Below are 21418 nucleotides of genomic sequence, written 5' to 3'. Positions count from 1 at the left end.
TATGTTAGGTGACAAAAGAAGAGAAAACAAAATGCTACAGCTGCAGTTAATTGTATAAAGAGTGACACTGCCTGTAACTGTGACTAAAGAACTGAGTGGTATGTAGCTGGCTGGGGCATGCCTGAAATCTCCTCCAGCAGAAGAAAAAAGTGATCCTTTTTGATCCTTTTTCTAACTCAAGCTCTCTTAGACAACATACACCCAGCAAACGGAGACAGATGCCAGCTGAAAATGTCTGTACTCCCACTGTTCAGATGAGAACCTGCTCCTGTCAAGAAGACACATGCTGTGTTTGTGCATTTCTGAGCCCCAGTGGTATCTCAGCATGATTAAGTAGTTAGACTCTGCACTGACCCAAGAAGGTTCTGGTTACCAAAGAAGATCTGCCTTGGATTTTGAGCACAGGCAGAATGAATCAAGTGCACCAGTATCCATCTATGGAGATGTGGCTTTGTTACAAGGGCTGAATACTGATGAACTACTATCATCATGCTTTTAAATTTTTTAAATATTAAAAATACTAATATAGAAAAATGAAAGAAACACTTATGTCACTTTATCAGTTTCTCTTTGTAGTAACAAAGACTGTAGTGATCAAGGCAAAGGTAACAGTTATAAACTAAAATGCCTAAATTATTCACCAAATATATCATGTCAACAGTACAGTGTGTAAATCAAAAATAACTATGCAAAGTGTCTGCCTCAAAGAACTTATGCATCTGTCACAGAATCCTATTATTTTTATCAACATAAATATTACTCTTTCAGAGCATTAAACTCCTACTGTTCTTAACAGCCATTTGTAAATGGCATGTATGCAAATCTCCCTCAACTTCTACCTTCTGGAGACCTTCTAAATCATCATTAACATAATCACTAGAGCTTTGTGTATTGTGAAGCCTCTTTTCTGTATGGATGAAAATGAGGTTGTCAAAGGACCTCTACCTGTGGAAGCAGAAGGAGAATTCTACCTCCATTTAGCTACATAAAAAAGTAGATATATCTGACCCAGTCCTGTACTCCTCTCTCATCCTCTCATCTTGCTAGAAATTAAAAATGAATTATGTTGGCCATATCACCTTGCTTCAGGCAGGGGAATATATGCTTCTCACTTCAATGGGGAATTTTTTGTATCAGTAACATTAGTGGTAGTTTTAGGAAGTAAGTCAGGATTTTATTTACACATCCTGAGTGCTACTTTCTGGCAAGGGCAAAATAATGCATGTAACATCCATCTGACAGCATGATTAATTGTACATCAATCAGTTGTTGTAATGGACGTAATTATAACAGGATGCTGTCTTTTCATCATCATCCTTCTTTCAAAGAGCTTATACAGCTCTGGACTTGTAGAGCAAACTTCCTCACGTTTCTTCTGAGGCAAATTCTTTGGAGTTAGTAACAAAAGAAGTGACAATGGCTGTTAAAAAAGTTACAATGAAGTAATAACATTTCAGTTTACAGAGGCACAGTGAGAATTAAAAATGCTCATGAAGTTCCACTTTGAAAGCAATATTAAACTCTAGTTTTAGTAATATTAGGATATTGAACTGTAATAAAGAAATATTAGACAACACAACTGATTTATCAAATGGGCTAATAAGTGTCTGATCTCTCCATGCTGAGATCTGCTCTCCCTAAGGAAGACACCGATGGAATAGCACAAATGTCTGTAACAAACTGTGCTGCTATAAGAGACATACCAAGTTCCTACAAACATACTTAAGTTCTCACAAACAAGCATATACTAATTTCCCCCAAACCTGTGTCTTGGTATCTAAATGCTGTGTGATGTCTAATACCCTGCAAAGGGCACTAGCTGCCTCACAGCCACACAGAAGCACAGAGCTGGCATTAACACATCTCTCCTGTCACTAGGGAAATCCAGAAGTGAGTATCACTAGCTCCAGGTCATGCTGTGAGCAGACACACGGAACAGGTTTGCTGACAGTAGCACAGTGGTGATGACTGGTGCCTAAGCTCACCAAAGATCCTGCCAGATATTTGCAGGATACAAATGTACAAATGTATGCTGAGACAGAACACTGCACTTTGGTACAGTGTGCCGAAGGGAGTAAGTCAGAACCTAAGGCTTCTTTTGCCTTTCTGATTTTATGGAGCTACACAATATACTTGTCACTGGGTCTCCATATATTAGACTGTCAGCAAAACTCCACAAATGGCTACACACTGGTTTTCCACCACAAGGATTTTTTGAGTAGCATTCAAACTTTGCTTTCTTCCAATAGCTCCTTCATCATGTAGGTTTTCTTTTGCATTGTTTTATGTGCAGAGTTTTTGAGTCACTATGTCCTTGCTAGACCTTTGGAACATAGTAAGTTTGCTTAGCCCTCCTGACAATAACTTGTGGAACCAGGTATCAGCTGCCTGTAGCTGTGATCTTGTCACACTCATCAGTACATAAGGAGAGATCTTCAGTAAAAATCTACACTAGCTTTTGCACAGAAGATTGGCTCCTGTCATTTTGAACATTCATTTATTTATTCAGAGTCCAGATGCTGGTAATGTGGTCTCATCAGATCTCATGGAATTCACAATTCCTTGCCTGAAAGTTGGTGACGTGACATGCAGTCAGCATTTTTCCTATCTATTTTCAACTTAGGATGTTCATCCTCAGACAAAAAAACCCTTCTGAAAGCATTCCTAATGTGGGTGCTGCAAAGCTGCAGCGAACAGCTGCTGCCCAAACTCGCTCTGGGGGCTTTTTCAAAAAAATATGTGGAATTGTGTCAAGGTTTCTGGTTCATGGGCTTTATTAACTGACTGTGTGCATCTTGCAGGCCTGCTCTGAAAACCTATTTCTGCAAATCCCATTAGTGGATGCAACAGCAGTAGTGATCGAGTTGGACTTGATAATCCTTGTGAGTCACTTCCATCTTGAGATATTCTATGATTTGTGACATTATAAACCTCCAAGTATTTTTAGATTATGTTAGTCTTTTGTTAGCCAAAGAATCTAGGTTTGTGAGCTCAGAAGGTTATCTCAATGCTTAACACTTATTTATATGAAGTCAGTGGGTTTGTTAATGTTCCATCTGCCCGGATGATTAGGTTTTTCCAATGTTTCTGCCATATCTTTTCTTGCATTCTCAAATCTTTTACCCATACCTACTGCCATAGGTCACCCTAATAGCTTCTTTCTCTTTCCGCTTCTTGCCCTTGTTTGAACTCCTCCTCAAGGGGGCCCTACAAGAATATTAGAAAACATCAGGAAACATCTTTGAAATTTTACTTCCAATCCTTTTAATGAAAAACCAGAAAGTATTTTAAATAACAAAATGCTTACCCGAGATCTGCAAGTTTTCGCTTTAGTTTTTCTGTATGCCCTATAGTAGGGCTAGATGTTCTTGCTGCCTGAGCACATGTGGCACCATCTAGGATACATTTGTACATGGAAGAATGTACATTATTAATCTTAATTGCTACTTTTCCATCCAGAACACTTTGTGTATCTTTTTGCAATTAAATATGCATACGCGTAGTTGTGTGTGAGTACACAATTTAATTAGGTGAATTCTTCTCATTTTTAAGAAGGTGGTGTGAAGAAGAATAAATATAAATCAACACTTTCAGAATTTGAAAATACACATGAAGGAACCTTTTTTTAATTGAAGAAAATGAAAAGTAAATTTTGGTTGAGTTTTAATGAATATGTAATAAATCAAACAACACAAAAGGTTTACAGGTAAACATTACAGTGAATCCATTTCTAAACTCAGCAGAAGCTGCTTAAGCTTCCTTTTGCAGAATTCATTTTGTATGTATGCTTTACTTCCAAAATGACTCCTAAAATGCTTCCTTTAAATCTGGAGCCAGGGGTATCTTTTATGATGGACATGCTACAAAATAGCTAATCTGTTTAGCCTGAACATTTTGTCAAACTAAACATTTAACTTGAAATCTAACCATTCTGAATTTAAAAAAAAAAAAAAAGCATTAAAAGTAGCTTAGTTAATAAATTTGCCCTGAGATATCTATCAATTTTTGATCTCTTCTACAAACATTGCTAAAGCCTAAAGAGGAAACAGTCTGCAGTACCTATAAAACCAAAACAATGAATCTGAGTCTGGAAAACATCCTGTGAAATCTATATGGAACTAAAAGAAAACACACAGTAGTTTAAAAATTCAGACACAGTGACTCTTAAACATAAAGAGTGCCCCCAAATACTCAAGAGGAAGCAAATGAAGGTCAGTCATTTATGTCACTTGTGGTTTGGTGGCTTTTACAATTTAATCTCAGACATGCAGTAACTTTTAACTGAGAGCACTGCAGGGTTTGTGGATTTCTCCTACTGTCTGACATAAATTAAGCCCTCAGAATTAACACAAAATACCACAGCACTGTCATAGGACAGTCAACTATGTGTATAGAACTTTGTGCATTGCTCTGTGAATAATATCTGCCCAGGTTTTTGTTCCAGTAAAAAATCTAATGTGCCACTGGCTCTTAAATCCTTTGAAAAGCAGGAAAATAAGCCTCTTGCAATACCCACTCCAAAAGCCATATGATTCCTACCAACACAAGTCCTTATGTTAAAAAAAGAATAAAAAAATTCAAGAACTACTGACAAGTAATCTCATGCCAAAAAAGCAAACAAAAAAAAAGTCACATGAAGAATGACAAAAGCAAAGTGAAGTATCCTTTGGAGAAATCCATTCCTCAGAAAGGTCAAGGAGAACTGTAGGCAATGCACACTCTGCATCAACCCTACACTGTGCACACTCTTCTCCTGTCTCCTCTTATGGTTCCTCTATCACCTTTAATGCACACTTCTCATTTAACCACTCTCCAAATTGCCACTTTCAAGAATAAAAGTTGCAGTGTTTCTTTTCACACTAGCTATTCACAGGCAAGTGGGACCTGGGGGACAAGAGGCAGTGGGGTTCTTCTGAGAAACTTTTTAACTAAAGTCCATGAAACTATAAGGTACACTGCTTTTGTGCTGGGCAAATAATGAAAGCATTTAGTAGATGGAGGTTTTGCTGCTGTAGCAGAAAAGACAATCTGGAGAGTTCAGTAGGGACATGTAGCAGCTACCTAGTATAGCAAATTTCTATTCTAGCTCTTGTATCACTGTACTCCCACTCCCATGCAGCTTGGGCCAGCCAGGGCCCTCTGAACAATTATGACTTGCTGGGGAAAATATTTGTGCTGGCTATGGGACAGAGGGGCAAACGGATGGGATAGGTCTCAAAACCAGCTTCAGTGGCAGAGTAGATCTGAACCTACAGGGTCTTGCACATGTGGAGGTACAGAACTCTGGATATGTGGGCCTGACCATGAACCAGACCTGCAGGTGCCCTGCGTGGGCAGGAGGGGACTGCGTGGCCACCCTGCATGGATGCTACATCCTTGACTCCTTGTAGTTCTTCAGAGGGGGTAAAAGAAAGCCAGTTCCTCAGAATAAATCACACAGAAGCTGTTTAATTCATCACTTTAAGCCTCAAGCTGGTATAAGTAATCTGTGGCTGATGGCTGTGAAGGGAGAATGGACCTAACTTTCTTCCCCAAGGTCACCAACCAGTTGCAGCCAACCTCACATCAGTGAGTACTGCCCCCAGGGGTCACCTCGCTGCCTTATCAAAGGATGCCCTTGCACAAACCAGGCAGAACCGAAGAAAATAAATTCATCATACATATACACAAAGAAGCTGTGACTAAAAGATGAACAAGCAAAAAAACCTCATCATTTTGCAATGAAACTGATCTGATGACACTTCAGCTCTTCCCACAGCACTGCAGGATCTGCAAATACTCACTTCTGCTAATGAGAGATTAATCAATGGACTCACAAGTGTGCACAGATGTGCTCTTTTTCCATCTCTCAAAAAAACCCCACCTGAACACACAGAACAAATACAATGTCTCTTTTTATTTTCTGAGCTGTAAGAGTCTGACAGCCAAATTAACAATCAATTAAAATAGTATTGCTGCAACACTTGTTGCCAAACAACTGGTTTAGTATGTTTCTTTTTTTTTTTTTTTGCAGTACTTCTTAAATGCAATTTTTCCATTTAAAACAAAATTGCTCTGGTTAACTTTAATGCACTACTCATCAGAACCTGGATACACCCAGAAGCACTAGTTGTTTACCTAGTGGTCACAGTGGGGAAGGGGTGACACCAATATTTAGACAGAGATTATTTTTCAAACCTAAGCTGGAAAAAGTGACACAGTGGGTGGAGTGTAATACCCTATTCCTTACACTATAAGGCTAGTCTCCACTGTATTTTTTGTCAAGGTATTTTTCATACATCAGTTGGAAATGCAAGATTTAGGACTCCCCTGATAAACCAATTGTACACTGAAGCTGAAGTGTGAGTTTGCAAAGCCGCATTCTTACGTGGCTTATTTCCACTTGCGAAACGCAAATATGGCATTTAACTTTGAATCATTAACAATTATACAATTAGAAACTAACCAGTTAAACTAGCAATTTCAGAACCCATGTAAAAATGTTAGCATATATTAACCTATCCCAAATGGAGCAAAGTTTCACTACGCTGTCTTTTATGAATCTGTGTGAAAGCCCTGTATAAAGATGAAGAAAAAATAGATTTAAAATCAATGGCAAGTCTTTTCAGACACACAAACACAAATCTTCAACAAATTGAACCTATCTAGACCTACTCCCACAGCCCCCACTTATAAACAATTTTTATCATGTAAGATTATGTGACAGTCTGAGAATGCAAGGTGCATAGCAAAGAAATCCCAAGTTGTGTAAAATGCTAATTCTGACTTCAAATTTATCTGAAAAGGAAAGCTCAGTATTCTGTGCCATATCATATTGTTAATTCATCTAATAAACTGGTATCTGAGATGTGTGCCTGAGCTGCACATGATTGCCTCCTGTCTTATCTAGCTAGCATTTAAAGACTGAATTAAATAACTACCAATGAGGCCAACCTCCCCAACAAATTACTTGATGTTTTCTTCTGTAAATGACAAGTCTCCAGACACTAACCTCTTGTTAAATCTGGACTATGCTGTCTCTCAGCAATTAAAAGCTACAATCTGTTGTTCTTGCTTTACACTCCTTTCCCCTCCCTCCAAAATAATCCTCTAACAGTGCCAAAATCACATTATTTGAGTAAGTACATTGTGTTAAGCATGTTTCTAATACAGAGATGTCCCAAGGTCCAATAATGTTGTTTTTTTTAAAAACAAAATACAAGTTATTCTTAAAGGCAACTTCCCTGTTCTTCTCACTGAGTTCCAAGAAAGGGAAAAAACAATAAAGTAAGCAGTTCCTGATCCCATTTTAAACTTTGTCCTCTTCTAATACCACCATACAAGGTCATTTGTAATTTCTTTGCTTCCACATAGGCAAAAGAAGTTCTGAAATCATAACCTTCTAGAGTTGCTAAGGTCCTACTACACAACAAAAGGCCATCAAATAGATGTGAGCAAAGTGATGCATCAATTTATGGTAAAAAAGATAGTAATACCTTTATCCTGTAAAATATTCCTGCCAGCTGGGTGATGCAAAGGAGATGCTTCAGAGCTGTGCCCAGATTTTGAAGGAGAGGAAAGTGGAGTGTCTCCCTGAGCATACGGGGAAAGAACACCTCCTTTGTGGTGCTGTCCTTCTTCTTGGTTTTCAGTTAGGTTGTCAAGTGAGATTGCTGAACTGCTAGCCACGGGGGAGAGGGAGGAAGCACCAGAATCTGATGCTGGTGAGGATGCTCTCATGCATAAGGGCAGTGGTGATTTTGAAATGTGCATGGGACTACTGTAACTGTGTGATGGCTGTTGGTATAAGAGATTATAAAGCAAGTTATACCACTTAGTAAGCAAACAGAGCAAGATTTACTTTGAACATGCAAATCTTTTATTCATTATTTAGCTTTCTATTTGTATGAAACTCTAGTAATTCATGGCATTACCCTTTGATACCACACACAGTGTTATTTATTGGTATTTGCTTTCAGATGGAAATCAGAATAGGACAAAACAATGAGCGAATATCATATCAATTGTGTTAACAAACTGACAAATAGAGAAATGCACAATTCAAGCTCCTTTCACCTCCTGCATAAATGAAAGGACCCACTCTGCATTTTAAAGCACATGTAAATCAGAAAGACCAGGATTCCAGTTAAAACACAATAAAACCAAAAAACCAGGTGTGCTGACTCAAAAGGAGACCGGACTGGACTCGCACATTACTCAAGGACATTCACAGCAGACTGGCCACAGAGGAATTAATACTGCCTGTGCTACAATGAAACATAGAGGATGAAATGAATTACAGGGGCAATCTAGCACTCCATAGGAAGCCTGAAAGAGAGGGTAGATAGAGTCCTTCTCACCTTTCGTTCAAGGCTGTCCTCTCCATCAGTTGAACTGATGCTATCATACAGCCTTGTTCTGGAAGGTCTCTGCCGCTTGTTCTTCACTGAGAGCTGAGCTCGAGTCTTCAGAGCTTTGGAGTCCAGTCTCTCCGTTTCTGGCACTGCTTCATTGAAATCTGTATGGAAACATGATTTGAAGCTATGGACCAGAAGAATCTTTCACTAATTTTTCCCAACAGAGTACCTGCCATTGCAAGTACGTGTACTTTGCCAAGAATCATAGAGGTCAGGAAATCATCTAGGTTAGGAAAGACATGTTTTACTTGTACCTGTATCTTCATAACTGTTAAAATACCCATAGAAAAAAAAGTTATTTGCATAAACAAGTTTATCTATAAAAGAATCAACGGCAGAAACTTAAGAATTCAACAAATTATTCCCACTGTTACATGAAGGACCACACAAACCCAGCTATACTAGCCCAGAAAGTAGGTCCACTTCAGTTTTCTTCAGAGGAACATGCACATGCTGGGCCTGCAGAGAGTTCTCCTCCACTGGGGCATAAACACCATTACGTGCTACATGAAAATGGGAGAAATATTTCATATAAAAACTATGAAACCATCTTACCTGCTTAGGTTCAAAGCCACACACTATTCCTGAATGTCTCGTGAGCACAGTATAACAAACAACACTTCATACATGCCTTGCCTCTACAAATAGCTCTAACATAGCTGCATTTGTCTTAGCTATCTGTCATCCACTCAAATGAAATCTGACTATTGCAGTAAATGTACCATCTTACAAAGCTGCAGTAAGATAAAACAGTTTAAAATACGTTTTTGCTATTTTACACCAGAGAAGATTCTTTATGGTTTAAGTATTTTTTTCAATCCTCACAGTACAAATCAAACCAGAATCTGTTAGGTTTATTTACTTGTTTAAGCACTGCATTCATAACATACTAATTAGAAGCTGATTTAAAGATATTTTTGCTTTAAACAAATATAAATGGAGATATCTTGGACTCAGTGAAGCCAGTGAAGAAACTCTGAACAACTTGAGGAAAGCAGAAATTTTTCTTACGGCACCCTGACTGTCAATCTCTGAGAATGTGACTTCACAAAGGGCAGAAATGACTCAGTGATTTACCAACACCACCACCAAAACTGAGAGCTCTTGCTGTTCCTCCTGCTGCCCCCAACCTCTGGCTCCGAGTCCCTCAGGATTTGGACTGTAGCTTGCTGATTCAAAAGACTGACCAAGCAGAGACTATCCAATTTTAGTATGATAATCCAACCTCTGCCCCTCTTGGTCAGATTTCTGTTGTGTCAGTGAATCAGTATGTGCACAGAAGTGTGTAAGCGTAGGAAGAGGGCAATGGAAGAAGCAGAACCAGGTGGATGGACAAAGGCAAGGATGGTGTGGGATCTGCCACTTCAACAGCAAGGATATGTCAGTTCAACTCAAACTGTCTCTTGAAATCAGAGCCACATGCTGAGTTAGCACACCAGTATGTAACTGAGTAAGACTCACCCAAACTAACTTTTTTATTTGCAAGTATATGTTGTCGTAAAGCATTGCAAAGACTTCTAGTGTCATGCCTTGCTTTTCTTTGTGTAAAATTTTACATCTACATGATACTACAGAATAATTAGCCTTGTCTGACTCGTAATTATGCTTCTGCCTAAGTACTCCAGAGGATAACTACACATTGTCATGGCTTGAACTGCTTATATTTGTTATTTCAGATGTACACACTTCCATACATCCCTTCCTTTCATCGCTGAAATTATGCAAACTATCAACACAGCACTGCAAACTCTAGTCACAGAAGTGGTCATATTGGCCCTGTTAAAGCAAAATACCATCTGGGCCTGGAGCTTCCTGCTTCCTCCACCCCAGAGCTGGGCTGCCCACACTCGATGGCAGCTCTGTGCTGTGCTACAGGTACCTCACTGCCTGGGGTTCAGCCTGCTGCAAAGAGCAGCTTGCACAGCATCAGTAGGGGCTTCCCTCCTTCCATATCACAGATGCATTTAAGCTGGGCTCTCATCCTCAGGTCTTGTGGCCCTGGACCCAAGCCATAGACTTCCCTTCTTGCCCTCAGACCTCCCTCACCACCATGAACTTGACTGGAATCCATTACTGGTTTCCATTACTGGTCCTGCCCTGCTCGTTATGCTTTGTCGCAGTGAACTGGGGTACTGTCGGGTGGTATCTGCCCCAGCTCCATGTGCTGTTACCTCCAGCCCCAATTCCCTCTTCTGCAGACTGGCCAGCCCTCATAGCTCCCAGTACAAACACACATCTCACATGTTTCTCTAGGAATCTCCCAACGTGCTAGGGAGTCTGGCAAATCTCTCACATAAGAAGGATTAATTTTGTTCTCAGAAACAATGTAATTAGACTTTCTTTCATCAGGCATTCAACCACTTGACTCTGATGGTCATCCATCTGAATTATTTCAGTACCACTGTGGAGCAGGAAAGAGCTCTCTTGTCCTCCCACTGTTTTTCCATTATACAGGCTGATAGACTTCAAAATCTCCTTCTGTGAATAGATGCATCCCTGGGTATCCTAAGGCACCCGGAACGTACAGTTGCAAAGTGGCCTGAACAGGCACTTGCACAGAGATGAGCAAATACTGTCAAAGTTGGCCTCAGCACTGAACTGTTTAGATTTCAAGCCTTCCAGGAAATAGCATGATTCTCCACTGCAGACACAGCTCATGACCACTAAATCAGAAAGCTACAATGCACTGTATCTATTTTTCTGGACTCTCAGAATAAATCATGTATTTGTAAAAGAAACACAATCCTCAGGTTTCTAGTATTCCCTGGCAAAGCAAAAGAAGAGCTCTGTCGGCCATAAAGGTTTCGATTTCTTAACTTCCACTGATGTTACTGGCAGTCCCTCAAGCTCAGTATGAGGTTATGTTACAGCCTGAGGAGTCGTGCAGTCTGGCATGATGCTAAACATGGCCAGAGCACTGGCAGCGTCAGGAACAGTTGTGCTTGGGTGTTTGCAACCACCAAGCTGCATCTATTACTTCTTCCCACATCTATTACCATGCAAGAATGTAATAAGCACCTCAGATCACACTGAAGCAAAACCATACTTAATATAATTTTACTTAAAATACTCTATTTTTATATAACCTAATTTTTTTGAGGGAAGACAGACCTGCAGACCTCTGAACAAAACTTAATGAATGTGCCTGTGGGCATGCAGTGCCATCCCAGGACCGTAATGCAGAGGCTTGATCAAGAAGCATGTGCTATACTGGCCAAACAAGAGCCAGAAAAGAGATTGGAGCACCTGTGTGAATGTCAGTGAGGTAGCTATCACAAAGGCAGCATGTACAATAGAGCACCCAGAGGGACTCTGCTCACCCTCCAAAACATTGTGGACATCTCCCCTGCCCTTTACAGCTCCTCTGCAAATATGTGTTGATGTCAAGTCTGTTTCTTAAAAGGTTTATACAAAAGTGACATGGAGACCTAGGCTCTTTGTCTGCAGAGCAAGTATCACTGCACTACAGTCTGACACAGACTTCAGAGACTGATACAGAATTCACTGGAAAAGGTATATGGAACTCAAAGACTGGTACAGCACATTAAGGGATCTCTTTGTTTTTAAAAAGAGCTTGTCTTTTTCTCTTGTTAAAAACACAAATCCAACCTGGAATCTAAGGTCTAACTACGCTTTTTCTGCTTTCAAAAAAAAAATCACTGTCCATCGTCTCTTTTTCCTACCAAATAATTTGTGTTTGTATTCAGGTGGTTAAATGTGGGCATTTAAATTCACAGATCATCTATTCTAATGCTCACAAGTATTTAACACTGGTCACGTTTCTCCAGGAGAATGATAAAAGGCAGCTCTTTAAAAATGAAAATTTCCATGCACATGCATCAATTAAAAATTCTGAAGCACATGCAGAATTTTAATGCTATACAAAGAATTTTCAGATTTCTAGAAAGAATTTAACAATTAACTTATTTATTTTACATAGAGAAATCCCTGGATTTTAGCTCCTTGAGCCATAGATGTGTGTTGACATTATTGCAACAGTACATGTGACCCTGATTTTTGTGAGTCAGGTGAAGGAAACACATGTTCCTCTCCTGATGCAAACTACTGAAAGGGTTTGTGTAACAGCATTGCTAAGTATTAAATGTTTTATCACATTTACTGAGTCTCTACAGCAGAAATACAGACTTTCTTGTCATCCTGAGTGCTTTTCTGAACTTCAGAGATTTCAGTACAATAAGCACTCGATAGAAAGAAACAGCTTTGTGAAGATTTGTGGAAACCAATTCCACAAGGTCTGCATATCTCCTAATACCATTCCAGCAGGACTAGCTCTTTTTTACACACAGTTTGTTAAAAATGTAATTCATATTGATTTGTCTGTAAAGCAATATTGTTTGTGTCTACACATGAAATAACTGCTAAAATATCAATTTCAATAAAACACCTCTGTGCTTGCTAGAAATGAATTTATTTCATAATGCATTGCATTTTTTTCACCAGAAAAATAATTACTATTATAGCTTATTTAGAATTATAACCTATACAGGAAGATAGTTTTGTGCTCCCTTGTCAGAATCCCAACACCTGTCATGTGATTTCACAGGTGTTACTAAATGCTGAGTAAGTATTGCTCCTGCACCAAACAATTTTGTTCCAAGGCTGTGGGCCTAAACTGGCTTTAATTCTGCATATACTTGAACAGTGAGGAGCCATTCGCAATTACAGAACTAAAACTGGGGAAGTTATCTGTATATTTTCAGTGGCACAGCCTGAAAAATGGGAATTATCTTTTTTATGCAAAACAAGTAAAGGTTACAGCCACCCTGCTGATAGCATCTATCCACATCTCAGTGTTGGCACAAATTGTTTGGTCTCTTCGGTAATGTAGAACAAAGTCTTACAAATCATACGCTGTAAATCAGGCTGTGCTACAGCTGAATAAGTTTTTTTAATTAATGTGCTAGTAAAGAATTTGCATTTTATTCAGAAAAGGTTCCATCCTGAGAAATAGTGAGTGCTACCTACAAGGTTCCTTTGGATGCTGTGCACCAAGGTGGGATTAGAACCTGCAGAGATCCATTCAAAATGGTAGATTTAACACTGTTTTTCTCATTCTGGTAACTTTGTTCTTGTTTGATCTTTGGTGGTTGGGTAATTAAGGACAGATTTAGGAACATAGGAGAAAACGCAATTTCCTCCTGTTTTATTAACATACCAGAAGCATCGAATTGAACCTAAATGTTGGTGGCATCCCACTGAAAGCTTCAAGCAATCAATAATGATCTTTGCTTTATTAGCACTTAGTCACTTCCATTCCCTAAAGAATATACACTGTACAGCTATTCTGGGATTCTATATCGGCATTATTTGGTAGAACCCTGATACAGCTGTCATTAATTAGATACTGCATTTTGGAAAAATACCAACATCCCATCATTATTGTTTCTTTTAAATCCTAAATGATAATCATGCTTGTTTCCATACATATAGGGTTCTACACCTGGGTTGTGGCAAGACCAGGCACACCTACATGTTGGGCAGAGAAGTGATTGAGAACACCCCTGCAGATAAGTGCTTAGGGGTAACAGTTGATGAAAAACAACATGAGCCATCAGTGTGCACTTGCAGCCCAAAAAGCCAACTGTGTCCTGGGCTGCATTGAAAGGAGTTTGCCAGTAGGTCAAAGGAGGTGATTCTCCCCCTCTACTCTGCTCTTGTAAGGCTCCAGCTAGAATACTTCGTGCAGTTCTGGTACCCTCAACATAGAAAGGACCCGATCTGATGTGGACCTCTTGGAGCAAGTCCAGAGAAGGGCCACGAAGTTGACAAGACAACTAGAGCACCTCCCCTACAAAGACAGGCTGAGGAAGTTATGGCTGTTCATCCTGGAGAAGAGAAGGTTGCGTGGAGATCTCATAGCAGCCTTTCAGTATCTGAAGGGGCTACAGGGGAGCCAGAGAGGGACTGTTCATTAGGAACTGTAGTGATAGCACAAGGAGTAATGGGTATAAATTGAAAGAGGGGAAATTTAGGTTAGATATAAGTAAGAAATTATTTACTGTGAGGGTGGTGAGACACTGGAACAGGTTGCCCAGGGAGGTTATGGAGGTCCCAACTCCAGCAGTGTTCAAGACCAGACTGGATGGGGCCTTGAGCAACCCTGTCTAGTGGGAGATGTCCCTGCCCAGGGGGATTTGGGCCTAGATGATCTTTAAGGTCCCTTCCAACCCTTAACATTCTATGATTGTGAGATTCAAAGGAATTATGATTTGACTCAAACCAACCTTGACTTAAGCCATCCAGGCAGGTCACTTGCTTAGTATCTAGATTTTCCACTGGATCTCCTCTAGAAACTTCTCCAAAAGATGTCTGCCTTTCAAAAATGTTGTTGTTATTGTTAACCTGGCTCCCATTTTGCTTCATTAGCCTGAAAACTTCTGCTTCCAAATCTTGTATCTGAAAGAAATACAACACATTATTATCCATAACACACAACCCAATACACCCTCTCCATCACATATGTTATATTTCCAGAATATCAGACAGAATTGTTTCATTATTCAAATACAAGAGTAAATACTACTCACACGAGCTTGTAAGCCTTGAACCTCTACAAGGTGTGCTTTTTCCAAATCTTCTATTTTCTTTCTTTCAGCTTCCTGACGTTTGATGAAGTCAAGTTCTCTTAGGGAAAAAAAAGAGATGCATTTGCTCTCATCAAAGCAATTAGATTCAAACAGAAAATACAACGTTTGGATAAATCTTAAGCTATGCATCAGAAAAATCTGTCCTTAACAAGTAATTTATCACTAACTTAGTAAGAAGTATGAAGCTGCAATTATGACAAAACCCTAAGTAATTAGTCTAAGTGAACATGCTAAGTGATAATATAAAAGTGGTAAGAGCAATTTATCTGGAAAAAACCCTCAGCTGCCCTAATTGATCATGGAAACAGTTAAACCAAATTATCTTTTTCATAATCTGTATGCTGTACTCTGTTGTAGGAAATGGAGCAAAATCCCTTTTTTATTAGAGTCTGACTGTACTCCTTCTCAGAAAGGACATCTGTGAGTCTTCAGGTACAAACCAAATTTTCTAGTAAGCTGTAAGGAAATCTGTTAGATGAGTTTAGGGGTCTGAGATAGTTAATAGCAACTGACTAGATCTTTCACTAATATAAAGCAGAATAACAACACAAGGTGATCCAAACTCATTCTAGTGACTTTCCCTATCTCTTTTTATTTTGAATATCAAAGATGTTTGTGAAAGCACAAATGATGCAAAGCACACAAGATGCAAACTAGTTCTGGAACAGTTCCTACATTCGAAGACAGGTAATGACATTTTGGCAATTTAACCCCCTTTTTAATGGGGCAGGATATTCAGTTCTGCAGTCCCAGTTGTCCCTTGACATTGCTGTATATTTTTGAGTTTTCTTCTTTAAATGAGCATAGTTCAGTAGAAAATTAAAAAGCTGCTGCAAAAAACCCCAAACAAACAAAAAAAAAACAACAAAAAAAAGAAATTCTGGGAATGAAAGCTGTTATAGAAATGTTAAGATGTTATTATTCTTGCTAGCCATCAGGGAGAGGGGACCACATGAAACAGAGGGGGGCAGGTAATCATCAGTTAGCTCAACTCAGCTCAAACATTCTTGGCATCTACAAGAAGAAGAAAAATAAAATGTAAAATGTAACAAAACAATATTCTTTTTGATGTTACATTAGTTCACAGCAGGAGTGAATCCAGCTGACACAACATCCATATAAATTGCTGCAAACCTTGCTAATCAAATGCTTTACTATGAATACTCTTGGTTGTTTGCAATCACATTGAGTTATCTAGTCATTCTGAAACATTCCAACCTGGACTACTGCAGACTAAGTCTTTATTTAGTTACAGCATTATTTTGTTTAACAATACTAAATTAATTATTGAACAATAGCAACATTTTTCCATAATAAAGAGTCCATGCTTTTCATTTAAATAAAAAGTGGAAAAACAGTGTTTACCTTACAGGTGGTTTAATAGTGGGTTTCATATTTCAAAACATATCACATACATGTTTCCTATCTGGCCACTAAGTCATATGCTGAGCCTGGTGTAGCTGCTTACTTTTGCTGAAAATCCTTGATTAATTTCTTTGCCTTGTTATACTTCTTCTCCAGAGCCTGATACTGGTTTTGCGTCTCCTTGAGGTGCTCATTCACCGTGTGACACAGGGTTTGTGCCTCAATCCAATAACTCTCTAATTTCATCATCCTTTCCTTATTCTCCTCAATGTTCTGCTGGAGTTGGGTCTTCTCCAATTCCCACCTCACCTTCTCATTCTCAGCAGCCTGCAGCTGAACAAAGGAGAGGAGATGCAGTCCATAAAAAGCTGCAAAGTGCAGCCTAATAGTTTAGGATTAATTCAAACATGAATAGTGAAACTCAGTAAATTAGTAGGTAGAACAGTGAAGCAGTGAAGAGTGTTCCAGGGCAAAGAAAACAGGCTGATACATTATTCTTCCTCATGAAACAAAGTGGAGCTTTTGCTCTGTGTTCCAGTGCAGCTTCTTTGCTTGTCCGGGTTATACTAACCTATTTGACAGACTGACATTTAAAAATGTCAATAGTGGAGTACTCAGACAAACTGCAGGGTTATCAGATAGCACTGGGGATGCATTTTGCTCTGTGCATGTGGCTCAGGTGCTATAAAAGCATTCATACACTTTCATAAAACAATGACATTTCTTACTTTGGGGACAGGGAATTTGATTTCCAGATTATTTTTGTGTGTTAGGCTTCTCATTCCCTAACTGAAGCTACCTGCAGGTTTCAGTGTTTGGTGATGGATAAGGGTAGGGTTGTTTAACAGCTTGTGTGTTTTAGCTCCCAGAATTTACAGAAAACAAAACTGCTTTAACACCCCTGTTTACTTATCAAAACTGTTTAACTTGCTCTAGGCAGTTCTGCTAGCATCATGGATGATACACACACAGAAAAAATAACTTGTTTACAGTTTGGTTAGTAATATACCTAAACAAGTCACATTTTCATCAGCTCGATTGAAAACATGAGGTGAAGAGGTCCAACACAGAAAAGCACATTAACCCTAATCTGGCAAATGGATTTGCAGAGATGAATGTTCACACCCACACATTGTTGCCATCGAGTCAATGGGGCTCGGCACAATCCCAAGGGATCGACCGTGTGGCTCCAATTGCTAGATTGGAACTGGGAAGCAGAGGAAGGAAGGATTTCAGACTTTCTGAACTGAAACAGTACAACAGAAATTGTCCTTACCGAAAATAGTTGTACTTTGAATTTGTTTTCAACAGTACTTTATGCAGATTTGACAAACACTATGCAAAATACACGGTGAGTGCAAATGCTGCTAGAAAGAAATAATCATCTAAAATCTTTTTCTGAAGTACAATTTTCTCTTTCTCTTCTATTTATTTCCTTTAAAATGTACTGAGACTCAAAGAGATGGATGTCATTATAAAACCTAGTAATACTGAACAACTGAATTATCAGCTGAATTCCCACAGAGGTTACCCAAGTACAAAAAACCCAATTCATTTCTATTGCTATAGCAAATTCAATCTAATAAGTAACAACTGATTGTGAGCTAATGTTTTCTTTTAAACTGATAATATTTTTCCTTTCTAGAGTATCTTCTAAAGAGAACTGCAACTACATGAAACAACACTTTTTTTCTGTATAAAAAATAATTTCTATTAAATACCTTTTAACAAATAAGGTTTCTTTAAACATCAAAAAAAGGAAAGCAATATAAACAGGATACAGCATTAACATCACTGGTAAATAAAAAAACCTACTAACTTTGACTTGAATATTCAATCCAAATATAGCTTTAAAAGCTGAGAAAATACATTAGAATTTTAAAACCTGAAATCTGCCATTGAGTCATTATGATACCCCTTAAAATATATGTTGAACTGAAGCTACAAAAGTTGGCAGTTTATCTTAATGGCAGCACTTAAGATTTTACTTGAAACTTTGAATAAGGAATATACACCAACATGAGATTAAGCTGAGCCACTGTGATTCCTAATCAGCCTTTAATAAGGATGTTGACTTCTCCACCCACATATAGATACAAGTCTTCAGATCTGATTTTGCACAAGGAAAAAAACAGCATGTTTTAACTATATATTGATTCTTACCTTCGTCTTCAGCTTCTGAATTTCAGCTTCTGTAACTGCGTGTTTGATTTGCAACTAGAATTGAAAATATAAAATAAACAAGTGAAGTCACAGAGAGTACTCCAGTATTTTTAAATCCTGTGCTGCAAGTTGAATACCTTATTACATAGCAGAAGGCCCTGAAGAGTGCTGCAGTGCAGTAGATTGTAAATTAAAATGTCTAGCTTGCAAAATGACTCAGTCTGTGCAACCTAATTAAAGATAGGATGCCGTCTAACCACTCATAATTTCATATCAGAACATCCAATCTGTTTAGCAAAACCAAATGTCTTATGCTTTAAAAAAATAGATGTTATCCTGCTGGGCTTTGCTCTCCTCTGATGTGAATGTGAAATATGTCCCAGCGCTGTCAGAAAGTCCCACTGCATTGATTAAAGCAGGCACGTTACTTATGGAAATAAGTGATTTAACAACTTGAGAAGTCAGGAAAACCTTGAGGGAAGATTCCACACGTTTATTTCATGCAGGAAAAGAGGTAAACTGATGCTATCCTTCTCCAGTGTTCGCTAGAGTTATTCTGTTTAAGCTAGCTAATCTCAATTGAGAGCAGTTACATACGGAAACTGTAAATAACAGCAACGGCATTCAAGCACACAAAATGATTGTAAGCAGATTAACAGCCCCAGCAGTGTGCTAAAGGTTGTAGTTACATCACCGAGCAGCCTTCCACAACAGTGGATCTGTACAGGGAAAGGGCTGGTGCTGAGGACCTGGCGTCCACCTGCACACTTTCCAGGGGGATTTGTTTTGTACTAACCTACATTAGTCTGATCCTGTGGAGTGAATAGTCATTAGCTCTTTGAGTGTACTAGGCAATGCCCTGAAACACCTTTAGTTTTACCCCAAAGGTCTGCTATACACAGGCTCCAAGAACACTCTGAAGTATGAATTGAACCATCTTCAACAGCATAACCCAAATCCAAACGGAAATGATCATGCACATGCACCCAATACCAGCCTGCACCTCAATCCCTGCTGCTGTGTTATTTAAAGCAGGCAGCACCAACAAACTTCTGACAGGCCTCAAAACCTTAAACTGCATCAGTGAGTTGTGTGTGATGGGTATGTTGTTGAGGGCAAGGGCGAAAACTGAATTACAGCCTGAGCTGGCACAGCAGTGGAGACAAGGCCTTTGTCCATTATTTATGAATAGAAGGAATAGTTACGGAAAAGCATGTTTTACATGGGGGTTACTTCTCTTACAAGACTAACATGAGCCTTTGGGAATAGTTTATGTTGAGCTAATGGAATATGTGAGGGAGTTGTACTGAACCAGAAACTACCATCTCTGGTGAAGCAATGGCTACTTCCTTGAAGACCAGGCTCTTAGTGAAAAAAAAAAGTGCAATAACTCAAAAGAGAAGTTCTTCTGGACGACAGGAATAATTTTCAAAATAACAGGAGCTATCACAGAGCTGACTGGTACAAGTATCTCTGAGAAAAGCTGAGCTCATTTAGAAATCCTCTTTTCACAAAGCCTCTTGAATGCCCTTCTTGTGGCATAGGAAATGCACACTCTGAGATGCAGCTTGGTTAATTCATTTAGTGAATAAACCTAGTCCTTTCTAATGGAGAATTCCTGAATTTATGTTGGACAAAATAAAGGAGACACCGATTCAACCATTTCCACTTGAGAAACAGTTTAGGAATTTTCTTTCCAACACTCATTTCTTGGTCACTGTCTCCAGAGGAGGCTCTAAGCACTTCTAGTCCCCAGGATCATCTATTACTTATACTCACTTTTTGGCTTCACGTGCTCAGTGAGAGCAGATAAAATACTGCATTTCAAATGACACCAGGCACTGACCATTAACAGCTTGCAGAAATACAAGATGTGGAGGCACATCAGGTGCCTTAGCAGGTGGAATGAGCACAGGGTCAGACCAAACCTGCCTGGAGCATGAAGCTAACATGGGAGAGCAGAGCTACTGGTTCAGGATGGAAAGATGCTACTGCAGCTGGGAACAGGGCACTTGGCAGCCCTGGAGCTGGTGTTAATGGCAATAAGTGTACTCAGTAGGCCAGAAAGCTGAAGGACATATACCTTTGTGTAATTATACATATTAGAAGAAACTAAAGAGACTCCTTAATTAGCATTTTTAAGAGGTTACTTGGAATTTTTGAGCTCACTCAATCCAACCTCTTATCTACAATTTTCAGAGACTGAGACCTATTTTTTCTCATCATTCCATTCCTTTTAGTAAAAAAATATTATGAAAGAACCATGTCAAAAGTTATGATGTTTACAAAATGCCCAGACCTTTGCTTAGTTCTGCTACCTCATTGTTCTGGGATGAGATAAAATCAGGGGAAGGATGGATGAGCTACATTTTGCCCTTTGCAGACTTGCTAATGAAATCAGAACGCCAAGACTCAAAGCCTTAGGCTACCTCATGACAGTCCACTCCCACCTCATCTAAAACCCCACAAATCCATAAGGAGCACTTAAAGAGCTTATTATTCCATACAAATAAACTCCAAATTGTTGCATAAATGACAATCTGCTCAGGTACAGATGGTTTTAACAGTTATTTTTATGCTCTTTGTTATTAAGTTAAAAAAATGGATACTGAGCACCCAGTCATATCATTGAATCAGTACATGGTACAGCAGATCCCACTGAGCCACAAATCCATAAGGAGCACTTAAAGAGCTTATTATTCCATACAAATAAACTCCAAATTGTTGCATAAATGACAATCTGCTCAGGTACAGATGGTTTTAACAGTTATTTTTATGCTCTTTGTTATTAAGTTAAAAAAATGGATACTGAGCACCCAGTCATATCATTGAATCAGTACATGGTACAGCAGATCCCACTGAGGCAGAAGAAAAAATTTCCTGCTG

The 21418-nt window shown here is 39.0% G+C and overlaps 1 protein-coding gene across 2 annotated transcripts in view; it reads right to left on the bottom strand.

Annotated features, from left to right (window-relative positions):
- PPP1R9A (protein phosphatase 1, regulatory subunit 9A) overlaps positions 1–21418 on the bottom strand; it is a 131861-nt gene that overhangs the window by 7109 nt on the left and 103334 nt on the right. For both annotated transcript variants that reach the window (XM_009074241.1, XM_009074242.1), the window contains exons 7-11: positions 18533–18586; positions 16473–16702; positions 14945–15041; positions 14642–14813; positions 8340–8497 (exon numbers count right to left, since the gene is read on the bottom strand). In XM_009074241.1, coding sequence (XP_009072489.1) covers positions 8340–8497; positions 14642–14813; positions 14945–15041; positions 16473–16702; positions 18533–18586 — 711 coding nt within the window. The remainder of the gene's footprint in view (positions 1–8339; positions 8498–14641; positions 14814–14944; positions 15042–16472; positions 16703–18532; positions 18587–21418) is intronic.

Source organism: Acanthisitta chloris, unplaced genomic scaffold (assembly GCF_000695815.1).
Source record: "Acanthisitta chloris isolate BGI_N310 unplaced genomic scaffold, ASM69581v1 scaffold1235, whole genome shotgun sequence".
Classification (NCBI taxonomy): Eukaryota; Metazoa; Chordata; class Aves; order Passeriformes; family Acanthisittidae; genus Acanthisitta; species Acanthisitta chloris.
This window is presented reverse-complemented; position numbering and strand designations above follow the sequence as displayed.